This window comes from Cyanistes caeruleus, chromosome 12 (assembly GCF_971803275.1).
Source record: "Cyanistes caeruleus chromosome 12, bCyaCae1.hap1.1, whole genome shotgun sequence".
Taxonomy (NCBI): domain Eukaryota; kingdom Metazoa; phylum Chordata; class Aves; order Passeriformes; family Paridae; genus Cyanistes; species Cyanistes caeruleus.
This window is the reverse complement of record NC_141712.1, coordinates 5,627,663-5,642,461: the sequence shown is the minus strand read 5'-3', so window position 1 is coordinate 5,642,461 and position 14,799 is coordinate 5,627,663. Positions and strand designations below refer to the sequence as shown.

At 41.8% G+C, this 14,799-nt stretch overlaps 1 protein-coding gene across 6 annotated transcripts in view; it reads left to right on the top strand.

Annotated features, from left to right (window-relative positions):
* Positions 1-14,799, top strand: part of ADAMTS18 (ADAM metallopeptidase with thrombospondin type 1 motif 18) — a 77,046-nt gene that overhangs the window by 56,115 nt on the left and 6,132 nt on the right. For all 6 annotated transcript variants that reach the window (XM_023934862.2, XM_023934864.2, XM_023934861.2 and 3 more), the window contains 5 exons: positions 4,768-4,909; positions 6,087-6,213; positions 10,669-10,873; positions 13,341-13,532; positions 13,851-14,063. In XM_023934862.2, the coding sequence (XP_023790630.2) occupies positions 4,768-4,909; positions 6,087-6,213; positions 10,669-10,873; positions 13,341-13,532; positions 13,851-14,063 (879 nt within the window). The remainder of the gene's footprint in view (positions 1-4,767; positions 4,910-6,086; positions 6,214-10,668; positions 10,874-13,340; positions 13,533-13,850; positions 14,064-14,799) is intronic.

The following is a 14,799-nucleotide window of genomic DNA, read 5'->3' as shown; positions in this document are numbered from 1 at the left end:
GCTACAAAGCAGGCATTAGTATTCTTTCCTATACATTGAACAAAACATTGTGGAAGGAATAGGAAGGTAGCTTGTATCAAATAATCTATTTTAATTCAGTGTGCTGCAAGTAATTTCACGTACACATCTTACAGTAAAGAAATGCTGGAAAACACTGAGTCAATCATAACAAAGCAATGTTAGTAGACTCTTTAAAAATTTGACCTGCAAAATAGAGTATTATACTGGAAACTTAGGATGGCCATGAGAGAAAAAAAAAAATCTCAAACAAAGGAGCAGATGCACAGCTAGTTTAGAGAATTTATTGGTTTAGCTTTCACATCAAAATTAGCAGCAAAAGGAAAAGGTTCTTTACTCAGGAGAGTTGAATTTATCCATTGTTTTAACATTTTGTGCCGTAAGCTAAAGCCACAGCTCTTTTCCTCCGGAATAGATCCAGCAGATTCCAGCCGTAGAGCCTGTGGTTTTCCAACTCAAGAAGCTGTAAATTTTATAACTCTGCGCCCTGCGGTCAGAGCTGCTGAGTGTTGTGTCTGAAGTCAGGTGGTTGGTGTGTTAAAGGTAGACATTAAACAGTTCTGTTGAGAAACTGGAAATGTTTAAGGAGGTTGTTTGCCAGCTGTAAATTTGGGAGCAAATGCCAGTTGGCTGAAAAGATGCTGGAATGCGTCCAGTTAAGTAGACTAGCGCTGGAGGTCTTTCCAAATTTGTAGGTCTGATAACTTGGCTGAATATGCAGACCTCAGTTATTGGGTTGTTAAGAAGGGGCTTTATAATGAGTGTTTGAAAATACGATAGAAAACTTTTTATATGCTCGTTACTTTGGCAAAATTGCAACTTTGCAATAGCATTGCATTCCTGATGAAAACTCGGTCGGACATTATACGTCGTGTACTATTTTTCAGCTGAGCGCCAGGGACTTCAAAGCATATGTGCTTTTTTGTGCCCTGCAATATTTTTGTCTCCAGTACTGTTCCATAGTTTGATTTTGTCCCCTTTTCTGATGCAGATGATGCAGGAGGAGGGACACCTGACAGCGGTGCAGCTCCTGCTTGATAAACATTCCTGCTGGGTGGGAAGGGGCTCTGGCTTTGGCTGCTGGCCAGAAAATGGAGAGGAAGTTCCCTTCTCCTGCCTGTTAGAATTGTGGCTACTTCCCAATGTGCAAGGAGGGGCTGTAGCCCAAGGTCTTAAACTGTGAATGGCCCAGCTTGCCTGGTGTGCAGGATTTACCCCCGAGCACTCAGCCAGCTGCGAGCTCCTTGCAGCATGGTGTGGCTGTTCTCTGAAGGGATGGATTCTCCTGAGTCTGCTTTTGACTCGTCCCAGGTCATTCCCTTCACTCTGCTTGTGGTACTTTGGCATTTAGGGAAAGAAGTGGGAGACGCTGGCGGAATATTGCTCTAACAGGAGTAAAACTGCCCCTTTTACCTTCTTATCCTCCCCCTTTCCTGTTCTGAACTCTGTGTTCAGAATGCATTCCATCTGTTCCTTGCCTCCACTGTCACAAAGAACACTTTGAGAAGACAAATGTTTGGTCTAATACTTCAAGATATTTTTATGAGAAAAGTTTTAAACTTTGCTGCTTTTTGGCCACTGGCACAGCACAGTTTTATGGCAGTTGTCAGAATCAAATGAGATGAGGACTAACCCTTACACAAGGTCTTGTGGTAGGGACAAAGCCTCCTCCTCCTTTAACACAACTTATGAAAAGGCCAGACAGAATTTCAGCCTCTGAGCTTGAAGGAACACAGAGCACCTACTGAAATGGGAGAAAGTGTTTCTGGCTGCCTAAGATGCCAAGATCTGTGCTAATACCTTAGACTTGGAGGATGAGTAAATGTAAATTAAAATATTTTGAGGTCTGGTCTGCAAGAAGAACCAGGGAAGGCATTGTTTTAAACGAAGAACTGTATTAGAGGGCTCAGTTTTTACTACAGTTACCACACTGCATTTTTTTTTCTGAAGCACATGTTCTGAAGCTTTATGCTTCAGATATTTGTCTCAATTTGTCCTTGAGAGAAGAAGAGTAGAGTGAGCACATTGTTGCAACCCATTTTATCTGTAATGCCAGTGGACTTGTGGTTCAGTATTCCAACTCTAGAACAGCTGTTTTAACAGATGGACTTTTTGCTGTCAGAAGTCTGATAGATTTGTAAAACCAAAAATGTTACTTTGGCAAAGTTTCAGCTTTGCAATAGTATTGCATTCCTGATGAAAACTCCGTCAAACATTATACATCCTGTACTATTTTTCAGAAGAGGTGTTTTCCTTCATCTGAAGGGACTGTTAAATTTTGTCACATTTACATCAGATAATGATGAATAGCCAAGAGAAAAAATAAAGTCCTGAAAAAAGTTACACTGGGAATGGTTTGAACAGAGTACAGCAAAGAGGAAGACACAGAAACACAGATGGAGGAAGGAGCCTAAAGTGAAATACAGAAGCTTTGTGAGAGCTTATTAGTGAGCTCCATGTGCTGGGAGCGCTGAGCACTGAGGAGGTTTCCTGGGGAGGCAGTAGGAGATCCTGAGATCTGCAGGGCAGAGAGGAGTTGCACATTAGTCTCAATTCTAATTTCCTAATTAGAATTTTACTATTTTTTAGAACACTATTCTATTTTTTAGAACACTAATTAGTGTTTCCTAATTTCAGAGTATTCCCTTTTATCCTGTTGTAAAATAGTTGTGATATATACTTGCACCTGTGACTCACCCCTAAAGCAGATCTGGTAATCCTATTTCTAACAAGAATTTTCATTCAAAATAGAGGTCAGTAATCACTCTCAGAACTATTTCTTCCATAACCTCACAGGTATCCTAAGGTGTTCATGAATTTAACTTGGATGGCTGAAAAAATTCACATGAAATACTGGATTTACCTGTGCTTGAAGGAGTTTCTAATCTGAATCCTCCTGGGAGAAGGTGCATATTCTACAATTCACTTGGAAGTATTTGCCTTTTGCAGCCCTAATTGCTGTACTTTCAGTTTGGATCATTATTGAGGTTCCTCAACTTAAATAAAATCTTTGGCTACTAAGGATGGAAATTATAGCATCCATTTTTCTTTCTTCTCAAAAAGTAAACACTGTGCAGTCCAGGTCCTTCATGTGTTCAGCATCATTGAGCTGCAGGTCATGTAAATTTGGTCTGAATTTTCACTGTCATGGGAAATTTCTGTTTTCCAATAGGTACATTTTCAGAATACTTTAAAACCCTTGTCTACATTTCAAAATGTTATTATATTCCTTGGTCTTAAACAACATAAATGTGAGTTTGTTGCTATTTTATGAAGCCAGTCTCTACAGAGATCAGTTCTACTGGTATGGATTGCTGAAGTGCTCAGGTCAGATGTTATGTGAACTTAATTGATAAGTTATTAGTATTTTGAATTATTAACATAAACTTGAATAGTACTTGAAATGCTAATGCTTATCAAAAAGCATATTTAGGAACTGATGTTAACTGCACCTGCTCTTTGTGTTACTGTGACAAGATCCATCTTGGTAAAGAGTTAAAACTCATTAGAGCTCTGTAACTGTAAACTCCCACACTGTTCTACTAAGCGTGGATATAAATGCACTTTGCTGCCAAAAGTTTCTAAAATAAATGTTAGGTAGAAATTTCTCCCCAAATTTAGGTATGTGTCAGATGTTCATGCATCTTGCAGTGATTATAATTCAGTCTTGAAATGAACACAGTGAATGAAAACTGCAATATAACTCACCACTAAAATAGCACACCCTTGAGGGCTGGGCTCCCTGAGTTAGATGACAGAGATTGTTATTACAGTCAGTAATCACACTTTCTATAAATTTTCTAACACATTATGCTGAAATAGTGAACAAAAGATTCTTCCAATCCTTTTTTCCTTGTGTAGACACCCAAGGACAGGTTCTCTCCTTTAACGAAGCCTTATCAGTTTCAAAAACCATGAGAAAAATTCCAGCTGAGGGTCTTACAAACAACATTTATCACCAGTCCCCACAGAAAAGAGGTTTTTTACAGGAAAGAGATTTGTGTCAGGAAAGCATTTGAGCTAGATGTTGCATATAGGTAAAACCTTACAAAGGGAAGGCCTTGTTGAGCCATGGCTCAGGGCTGCTACTTTGGCTAAACAGAAAAGAACTGTGGGACAGTGACCCAGCTGAATTAGAGGCAGAAAAACAAGTCACATTGTGGTTGGATGAATTATGTTTGTTATGATTTCAAGCTGTGTAACTGATAAAGGCCTAACTGCTTAAAAAGGCCGGGGTTTTGCAGTAAACTGACTCTCCTTTGTACCTGCCTGGGGACTCACCCACAGCTAGAAGGATCAGCCTGGGCTTTGCTTATTGAAGAGAGGAGATGTCTCCCATCCCCAGATCCCAAATCCTGCAGTGCCCCAGGCAGACCCAGCCCCTGCCGGGGGGGTCCCATGGGTGCAGGGACCTGCTGGGTCCGGGGCTCTGGGGCTGCTCTTCCACCTCTGCTGGAGGCAGTGCTGCTTCTCTGAGCTGGTCAGATACCTGATTTTCAGAGGGGACTGTTTCTGCACCCTCTCTTACAGACCTGCAGGTGTTGGTCCAGGCAATGCTTTGCTGTTCAGGAATTGCTTTGATTGTCTTTCCTTTGGGTCTCCTGACAATGCTCTCACAAACATGCTGTGTGTGTCCATATAATTTGTGTGCATCTTGTTTAGTTCATCTTCTTTCAGACTGGCAGAATCCTTTTTTTACCTACTCCCCACCTTTTTTTTTAAAAACAAACCCTGAATATTCCTCTACAGATCCTGTTACAAGGCAAAAATCTTGGGATTTCTTGGGAATATACATTTGCCAAAGCCAGCATTGAAAACAAGACATCTGTCAGAAAACACAGCTACTCCTGGGTGACAGTGCAGTCTGAGTGCTCAGCGACCTGTGGTGGTGGTAGGTGACTTTCCCATTGCAAAGCCTCTTCTTTTTAATTTCTTTTTAAAGCATCTCAAATCTTTTCAGCTGCCTTTAATTTTGCAAATATATATTGATACACACAGGGGGTTACGCTGAACACCTGGTCCTTATTTTTTTATCTGATAACTTAGGACACAGAGGAAATAACTTTGTATTGCATTTAGAGTAAAAAATATTCATGCCAGCCAATCAGCCTTTTTTGTTTAGGTCAACCCATATGCATATCATATCTTCCTGTTGAAGTAATGTGGAAATTGATTATACACTTTGATTTCCTCTTTTCTTGCACAGACACCTATTTGTTTTTATAAATCCTGCATGTTTTTCAGTGAAAGTAAATCTGAGATGTAATGAAAGCATAAAGCTGGCATGTAGGAAGTCTGTAATACTGAAGGATATGACTGGGCACTGAAGGAAATGCTCCTGTATTGGCAAAAATGTTCAGGTGATGTTCAGGAATACCTTGCTGGAGCATTGTCAGAACCTCACAGCGTCTCAGTAAATGGTTTATGGAAGAAAGATCCACCAGGAGCACTGCAGCCATAAAATATGACAGCTGTATTTTCTTCCTTCCCTTTGAAAGGCTGCAGCATGGATATAAAAACGAAAACAGTCTTGTTTCCAAATTTGATTCACTGTGCCCATTGAACCGTGTGTGAGGTGAATGGTAGATCTCAGTTAAGAGATAAATCTATAAAATCACTTAAGGCACTTCTGTAATTGTCCTGCTGCTGACACTTGATGGAGTCTAAGGTACAGGTACCTGCAGAACTCTGGAGTCTGTAGAGATTCACTGTAAAAAGTTCACAGAATGTTTATTGGTAATTTTCAAGTCTGTGAGGAGGGTTCTAAGCGAGCACTGCTATTGTCTGCAGGGAATTAGGATTTTAATAATTACTGATTTTTGCTGGGGGAACTGTCTGCAAGTCAGTTGTTTATAGCTAAAATGTTTTATCTGACTTCAGTAGTATCTGTGCTACAGAGAAGGAAATCAATGTTAAAAACATGTTGCTGCATAAACCCATATTTTATTTAGTTTGAATCAGTGGATGAGGATGAGGCTTGTTTAGTTAAAATTGTTCCCTGCTACTTTTTTCTCTTACATTTCAAATACAAATTTATTCCAGTGTATTCTTTTCTAATACTTCTACAGGACACATTACAGCAAAAGCAATTTGTTTGGAAGACCATCGAACACGAGTCAACATCTCCTTCTGTGGCCCAAGGACGAAGCCTTTGGCTGAAACAAAACTGTGCAACACAAATCCCTGCCCAGCCTAGTGAGTCCTCTGGGGTTTTGTGCCTGCTGGCTGTGCCACGGAGGGAATCCTCCCGGGGGGAATTGTTTGCCTGGGGGATGAACCCCTTGTGCTCTGTAAATGGGAACCAGGAATTGTTTAAGTTGTTCTACCCAAGGCTCCCAGTGGGGTTTTGGGTTTGATGCCTAAAGCAAGGACTGCTGAGCTCTCCATGCTGGGGTGACACAGAGCAAATCCAGCTTTCTCAGGGGCTCCTTCTGCCACCTTTCCTCATCTTGAATCACTAAGCCCATTTCCTGAGTAAAGTGCTACTCCCTGGGTGGAATCTCAGCCCCACCACTCACATTCCACATATTAGATTAGGTTAAGAGTCTTGTGAAGTGTAATTAGTGATTTTTGGACAAAATGTCTCACAGAGTATTGTGATGCCACAGAGAGAACTAAATGAGTTGTCAGCAAAGCTCCTGGTGCCCACAAAAATACATATGAAGGCATTGCCTTTGTGAACAATCTTATTTTCTAAAAGAAGTTAAGAAAGGTGAGATGCAAAGAAAGACATTGACATGTAGATAAGCACTTAGAACCCAGCTGGTCTAAATCAATTTAAAAACCAAGGGAGTTATGCTGATTTATAGTAGCTGAAGTAGGAGTCCTTTGGAAAAAAACAAGTTGTGTGCTCATATAATTAAACACAGTATTATGTGGCTTAGAATATAAATGGATAGATTAAAGGATACAGGGCCATCTTTCTTCTGCTGGTTATTTCACTTTTGGATTCTTGGCTTTGCAACCTCAGCATTATTTTAATTTTATATTAAAGATCAGAAAAGCTGTATTTTGTTGGACAAGACATTTAAACCTCCGGAACAGATTTTCTGAAGGAATATGTTAAAAAAATTAGGAGTGTTTTAGTCAGTGGTAAATAAATACACCTGAAGGTGCATTGAAGCAGAGGAAATGGGTCCAGACCTGGCATCATCTGCTGGTTTTACTCTGGGGTGATAAAAGCAACACTAAAAGCAGTTGGCTAAGCCTGCTCCCATACTTCATAAAATATCCCATTTAATGATGTTTAATAGGAAGCATTCCTCCTTCCCCTAGTCTAGGAGAGGATGGTGGGGCAAAGCAAAAAGATGCATATGTTCTGCAGTGACTTTGGTTTTACTTAAAAATCCATACCTTGCAATATGTTGAACATACTGAAAAATAGTCCAGTAATAGTTTGGAATTTCCTGCAGATTTAAAGAGTGCAGCAGAGTACACAAAACCCAAATGCCAAATTACACACTATGACCACAGAAGGATAGAGATAAGGTTTAAATAATGGTACCTTGAGATGTGAGAGCCCCAGGTTACTGCTTCAGCAGTTTCTTTAGACTGAGTTTAGCCACATGGTTTTCTCAATACCAATTTTAAGTAATCTCTGTAGCCAAATGCAGTCTTTTCATGTGCAACTTATCTTCTGCCAGGACTGCTTTTATCCAATGAGCACAGAAATGCATTGTCTGTGATGTCTCCAGGAGTTTGTCTAAGCTCTTTCTGCTTACCTTTGTTTTGATGTGGCATCATTATGCTATAAATCTCCATCCAAATCAGATTTCTTTATATTGACCACACACAAATTTCTATTTCTGATAATCTGAGATCCTGATGTATTTTGAACATCCACTGATATATATTTACCATGAAAATGCTGCATATCCATTTTTGACACACAGAGCAGTGTTTTTGTACTGAAATGACAGTTACTCTATGATTTACTACTTTAAAACAAAATTAATGAGTTGAACCCTAAAAAGAGTACAAAAAGAAAAGATGTAAAAGCCCCAAGCACCTCTAGGGAAAAACAGTTCAACTCTCTAATTAATTATTCTTAAAATCCTTAGGATATATTAATGCATGGAGAATCTACATGTAGGACCATGCCTTAAATTAACAGGTTGCCATTCAGCTGAGTGAAAGTGTGCCAGGATATCTCTGCTGAGGAATCTGTCCAGAAACTCACAGCATGTAATATTTCCCATAAACCCAAGACTGCCAACAGAAAAAAAAAAAAGAATAAAAAAAGTAGGATTATTAAATACCATGGAGGAAACAAAAGAATGTTGAATAGCCAGCAAATGAAACAAACCCAAATAACACCAGGCAGAGCAGGCAGGGGAAGGAGGTGACAGCTGAGGTACAAGTGTGTCAGTTTGGGGACATAAAAGAGGCTCCAGACTTGGAAAGGTCAGTGAGGAATAATTGCTGCATAAGAGCAAAGGCTGATTAGTCTGAGTGGGACCACACTACTGTCCCACACAGAAAGGCACCAGCGCTGCACACTGCTGTTGTTGGATTTCAGAGCTGCCAAATCTGCTCATAATTATTTAGTTATTTGAACTAATGAAAGATACTCTTGGATCACAGCCCAGATAATCTTGGAAAATGGAAGGTTACTAGAGGACATTAAAGTAGGTTTACTGCCCTCTGTGAAGAGGGGAATTTTCTGGGCAGTTATGGTGAATAAACTCCTAAAATGAACATTTTTGGTCACTCTACCAATGTCCATTGTCAGAAACATCAAGGCAAACTAATTAAAAGTTGTAAAATGGATTAAAACTCTTTTCTCAGAAGTTTGTAGTTCAGTGGCCCAAATATTTATAAATCAGACAAAAAGGAAACTTCTGACGTGTTCTGGAATTACATAATGACTGACTTTTCACATTAATATTTCTTTGTCCTTAAATTAGTGCCTTTTACATTTCTCACTACTTTTGGCAGTTCCCGAAGTTGCTAGACACTGAGAGCTGAGATTTCTTCTATTCCCAAAGACATTTTTCAAAAATAGGCTTTTTTATGAATTTTTTTAAAAATTAAAATTAGCTCTGTTTTCAGGCAGCTGTGAATAGACAGGCAGATGGGATGTTGTGTGTCTTTCACACAGGATGACAAAACCTTTCTTGTCATTAAAACTGCATGTAAGCAGCTATTCCAGTGGCCACAGGATTGATGCTGTGAGAAACTGTGGAAGCAGGATAGGCCAAGTGGTCAGACATGAGACAAGAACCTTTTCCATTACATAAATTACTAAAAAATTGTCAATCTGTTTAAAAATCTTTAGTTTAATTTCAGTGCTGGGTCTTTGAATAAGAGTTCTCAATGAGTAATCATTTAGTCATTCATAATTTTTTCTGCTTTTTCACTTCTGTTTTCCTGTCTGGCTGTGATTATGGTCTCACATTGGAAGCCTTCAAGGACAAAGACACTTGGTTTCATGTTTGCAAAGTGTCTCACAAGGCCTGGGGACCCACTCAAAGCATCAAGAATAGAACTAGTGAGCAGCTCCAGGCATTTCAAAACTGAAATTAGCCCGAGCAGTTGGCAATAACCCCTCAGACTTTGTGTCACTTGAGGGACATGACGTGTAACTGCAGTGTCCCCGTGCCTGAGCACTCTTTGCCCAACAGCTTGTGCTGGTTAAATTGCCTCTGTTTTATTTAGATTCTGCATCAGCTGTCTGACAGATTTATTAGTCTGAGGGTATGTAAATCACTGAGAGAATCATAAAGTCACAGCGTGCTTTGGTTGGGAGGGACCTTGAAGCCCATCCATCCCACCCCAGCCATGGCAGGGCCAGCTCCCAGTGTCCCAGGTGCTCCAGCCCCAATGTCCAAGCTGGCCTTGGGCACTGCCAGGGATCCAGGGGCAGCCCCAGCTGCTCTGGGCACCCTGTGCCAGGGCCTGCCCACCCTGCCAGGGAACAATTCCTGCCCAAGATCCCATCCAGCCCTGCCCTCCTTCAGCTTAAAGCCATTCCCCCTTTTCCATGTGCATTCCCTTGAGAGGAGTCCCCCTCCAGCTCTTCTCCAGGCTTCCCTCAGGTCCTGGAAGGCTGCACTTAGGTCACCCTGGAGCCTTTGTTTTTCCAGGCTGAACAGCTCCAGCTCTCTCAGCCTTTCTATTTCCCCCAGACACCAGTGTGACAGGACTGCTGCTTTTAGCAATCAGATTCTTTTCGATGAACAGTAGGGTTTGACAGAAATGCTAACATTTGTCACCCTGTGTGAGCGGAACTTATCTCAGCACAAACACAATCAGTACATACATAGATAAATTCTATCTTATCTAATTATATTTTCCAATTACATCTAAATACTCCACCAGTCTCAATGGCAGCACCTCTTTCAGTCCCTGTGTAATTCCAGATTCCAGGTCAGATTCATAGACGAGCTGGTTCTAGTGGATAAAAGCTATAAATAAACAATACTTGTTTTTCTAGTTGAGTGACTTACATTTCATCTCTAGCAGAAAGTTCTGTGCTTTGAAAATAGATTATGCAACTGCAGCTTTTTGATTGCTTGCACAGATACCAGTCCACAGGAGATAGGCTGAGCAGGATCCCTGGGTCACTCACATTTGATAGGTGCCTGGTTTTATTGATTGTCTGAAGCTAATTGCACTCCTGTGTTTCTAACACACCTTTCCTCCTCTAAGCTGGTCAGCAGGTGAATGGAGCACGTGCAGCAAGTCCTGTGGAGGGGGACAGCAAAGTCGTCTCGTTCGGTGTGTCCAGAAAAGGGCTTTCCAAAGAGAGGAGGAGGTGGCCCATTCCCTGTGTCCTGTCAGCACCCCAGCACAGGTGCAGGTGTGCAGTAGTCAGGACTGCCCACCTGAATGGAGCCCTGGCCCATGGTCTCAGGTAATTTGGAGGAAAACTCAAGTTTTTGTCTGCTAGCATCATGAAAATACTGCAAAAAATTCTCCTCAAAAAGAACAACAGTGCAAACTTTGTGGAGATCAGTGCTTTGCAAGCAGCTTTTTTCTTGAATATGTAAACCATGTAAACTAAATGTGCATTGTAACCAGCTTTCAGAAGAGCTGGCACAAAAGGGCTTGCCAGAAGTGGGCAGGTGGTGTTCTTTTTGGTACATACAAACAGATGGATAATTCTTTCTGGATTCATGATTTAAGGCTCTATGAATTCTTCAAACCAAAGAGACTGAGAAACTACTTCCCAGGCAGTATTAACTTCTCTCAGAGATGGCAGGCAGTCAAGGAATGATGAAATATTTGGGGTTACAGTTGCATATAATGCATACACGTCTATGGATTGTGGGTTGATAGATTTGTGTTTTACACTCACTTCTGTGCTTTTGCCTTTGTTAGAGTAACTCTCCTGCAAGCAGTACTGCTGCAGGTATTGCCATGAGGGCAAATTCCTTTGTGCACACCCTGCTTTACACACCTGACACTGAAACAGCTGAGCTAAAAACACAAGAAATTCAGCTCTGCTCCATCTTTCTCTGCAATTGATGCTGTTCATGTAAGGATAAATGAAGTACTGACACATCTGGGGTTTGAGAGAGCCAACAGTACCCTTGATAATAAGGGTATCCATGATATCCATAAAAGGATCCACATTCATTTTATTTTTCCATCTTCATTTAGTGAGATTCAAGATGGATTTCAGTTAGCTGAAAAATGTATTACTTAGGTGTTCTGTTCATGGTACTGTTACTCTTTAGGTGCTCAAGGACACCTTGACCCCATCACTCCCAGCTGAGCACAAACTGCCCCTCCAGGGAGAGCCCTGTAACATACTGTAACAGATGAGGAACTATTCAATAGTCCAGCACAACTCAGAAATGAACCTTTTCTTCCAGTGTGTCTGAAGGAGGCCTGAGTGTGGCAGATTATATAAACAAGGTCTTCAAATGCAGTCACACTTGAAAACTTTTCTTTCCTCTAAGACAAATAAATACGACAATTACGAAAAATCTGTTTTTCCTCTTCTTCAAGAGGTGTAAAATTCAAGTTGGGATTTTCAAATAAGCCCACAAGAAATAAGTTCATCAGTCCTGCTGAAAAGCAGAGAACAGGCCTATTGAACAAGTTAGTACAGGTTTTACGATTCAGCTAAAAGCTGTTATATTGCAGATTTAAAGGTGTTAAGAGTGAAAAAATGTAAAATCAAAGAATAATAGGATAGTTTAGGTTGGAAGGGACCTTAAAGCTCATCACATTCCCACCCCAGCCATGGCAGGGCCAGCTCCCAGTGTCCCAGGTGCTCCAGCCCCAATGTCCAAGCTGGCCTTGGGCACTGCCAGGGATCCAGGGGCAGCCCCAGCTGCTCTGGGCACCCTGTGCCAGGGCCTGCCCACCCTGCCAGGGAGGAATTTCTCCCTAACATCTAATCTAAACCCAGTCTCTCTGCACAAATCAGTGTCTTTTTAAATGAAAAAATAATTTTCTTTGTTTGGGGAAGGATTAAACCCACGGATTTTCAGCATGCAGATATTTCTGTTACATCGTCAGCACAGCTGTGCTTTCATGAAATCTTTTAAAAACACTTGTAATGTGATACAGGGAGTGATTCTGCCTTGGAACAAGCCCCATAATTATTAGTAGAAAGAACAGTTAGAAGAGGATGCAAGAAGGTAGGAAGCTGGCAGCATTATTTCAGGGCTCTTTGCTTCATTTCATCACAAATGGCTCATTCAGGCATTTTGTTGTGTGTAAGACAGTGCAAACCACAGCCTGCCTGTTCCCCTGAACCATAGCTCAACAATGCATATTTATTCTGGTGACTCGTCCTGAGCTGCAGTTGGCAACTAAAATATCTCCTTAACCATTGTCTGTATCAAATTCTGTCTTGTGGTGAGATTCCTTTGGTGAAGGAGTTATGTATCGATTCCCTGGGCAGTTTCCTCTGCCTCGATCCCCTCCCTCCAGGCCAAGGTGAGGACAAAATGACAAATAGCTGAGAGCACCTTGCCATGGGAAATTCTCTGATGGGAGCTTAGGAGCAGCTTTCAACTGTGCTGAGCAGGGAAAAAAGCATTTTGCTCACAAAAGCATTTTGCTCACAATAGCATTTTGCTCACAAGTCCAACTTACTTCATCTATGGAAAAGAGATATTACTTGTCTGTTCTACGTGGGGGCTGAGAGAGTTCAGAGCTTACATTAAGAAAGCACCGAGGACAACATTTCAGAAGTGACACACAGATGTTACTGTTATTTATTTACCAATAGAATGTCAAGTTTACTTACATCACGATGGCAGCTGTAAAGCACATTAGCCATGCATTCTGTGCTCTGCTGGAAAATACAAATAATGCCAATTTTCATTTCCTCCAGTTCAAAGAAGTGTTTCTTTCCATCACAGTGCTCCAAGACTTGTGGGAGAGGTATTAAGAAACGGGATGTCTACTGCAAGAGTGCTGGTTCTCCCAAGGTGAAATTCTTGCCTGAAAGCATGTGCAGCACAGACCCTAAGCCTGAGTCCCAGCAGACCTGTGTGCTCGGACGCTGTCCCAAAAATGACCGGCTCCAGTGGGTGATTTCTTCCTGGAGTGAGGTAAAGTGCTGCAGTTTCATGGCTCACTGCCTGCCCTGGCTGCTCTTGGAAATGCTGGCTCAGGGGCACACACAAACCGTGGGGAGGAAAGCGAGCTGAGCTGTGGTGTGGAAATCAGCGTAAGCCCCAGATGTAGATAGATGTACCCCACTGCCTTTGTTAATCACCGCCTGGGGGTCATATCTCGGTTACACTTTGTGGAGCATGGGCTTTGTGGGATTATTTCTGTGATGTTTTTATAGTGCACAGTTTGGGGTGTCTGCCCCACACACACCTTTTTGTTTGTGAGGCTGGAGCAGCTGTGCTTTGCCTCTGCAGTGCTCAGCCTCCTGCGGGCCCGGCCTGCGGCAGCGAGAGCTCAAGTGCGGCGAGAAGAGCGTCCAAGGGAAGTTGCTCACCTTCCCTCAGAGGAGGTGCAGGAACATCAAGAAACCAAACACCAACCTGGAGGAAGCTTGTAACAAGGGAGCCTGTCCTTCGCAGACGTTGTACAGCACGGTGTCTGGCTGGTATTCCTCGCCCTGGCAGCAGGTAGGAATGGGAAATGAGAGGTGGGATGGCACAGAGGGGCTGCCTCCAGCGCTGACAGGCCCCAGGTGCCTCCTGCACCGAGCCGTTCCCTGAGGACCACCACACCACTCAGCCACTGAGATGGGATGCAGATGGTCCACATCCATCATGTGCTTCGGTGCAGCTCAGTTCTTTGTCCTGAAACTGCAAAATGTCACCTAAAAATGTTATTCATGCTTGAGAGGCACTACATTCCACACTCATTTTCCAACACTTTCTTCTCAAGTCGTCTTCAAAGTGCACTGTGGTTGAACTACTGCATGCCTCTATGCACAATGTATTTGAGCATCTGCACAGATTGCCTGGAATTCCCTAAACACTATGATTAATTGTGGGATCAGTCTGTATTTGTTTCTACATTCTTGCAAACAAGCTTCTGTATTTCTGGAACTTATCTGCTTTATGAGTCATATATCAATGAGACACGCACTCATTTAATAATATTTACATGAAACAATGTATGCCTGACAATTGCAATCAGATGAAAATGATCACATTTATCTTAAAGACAACTTTTCATGAAACACATACAAGTAAAAGGCTTATTAATTTTAAAATACTTCATAGCTCTTCCTACAAACTCATAGTGGTTTTCCCCAGATACTGCCATAATTATGGTTCTGATGGGAGCTTTATCTGTGTTCAGGCAGCAGGGTTGGGCCCAGAGGCTTAGAGATCAAAAGAAATCCATGCAGAC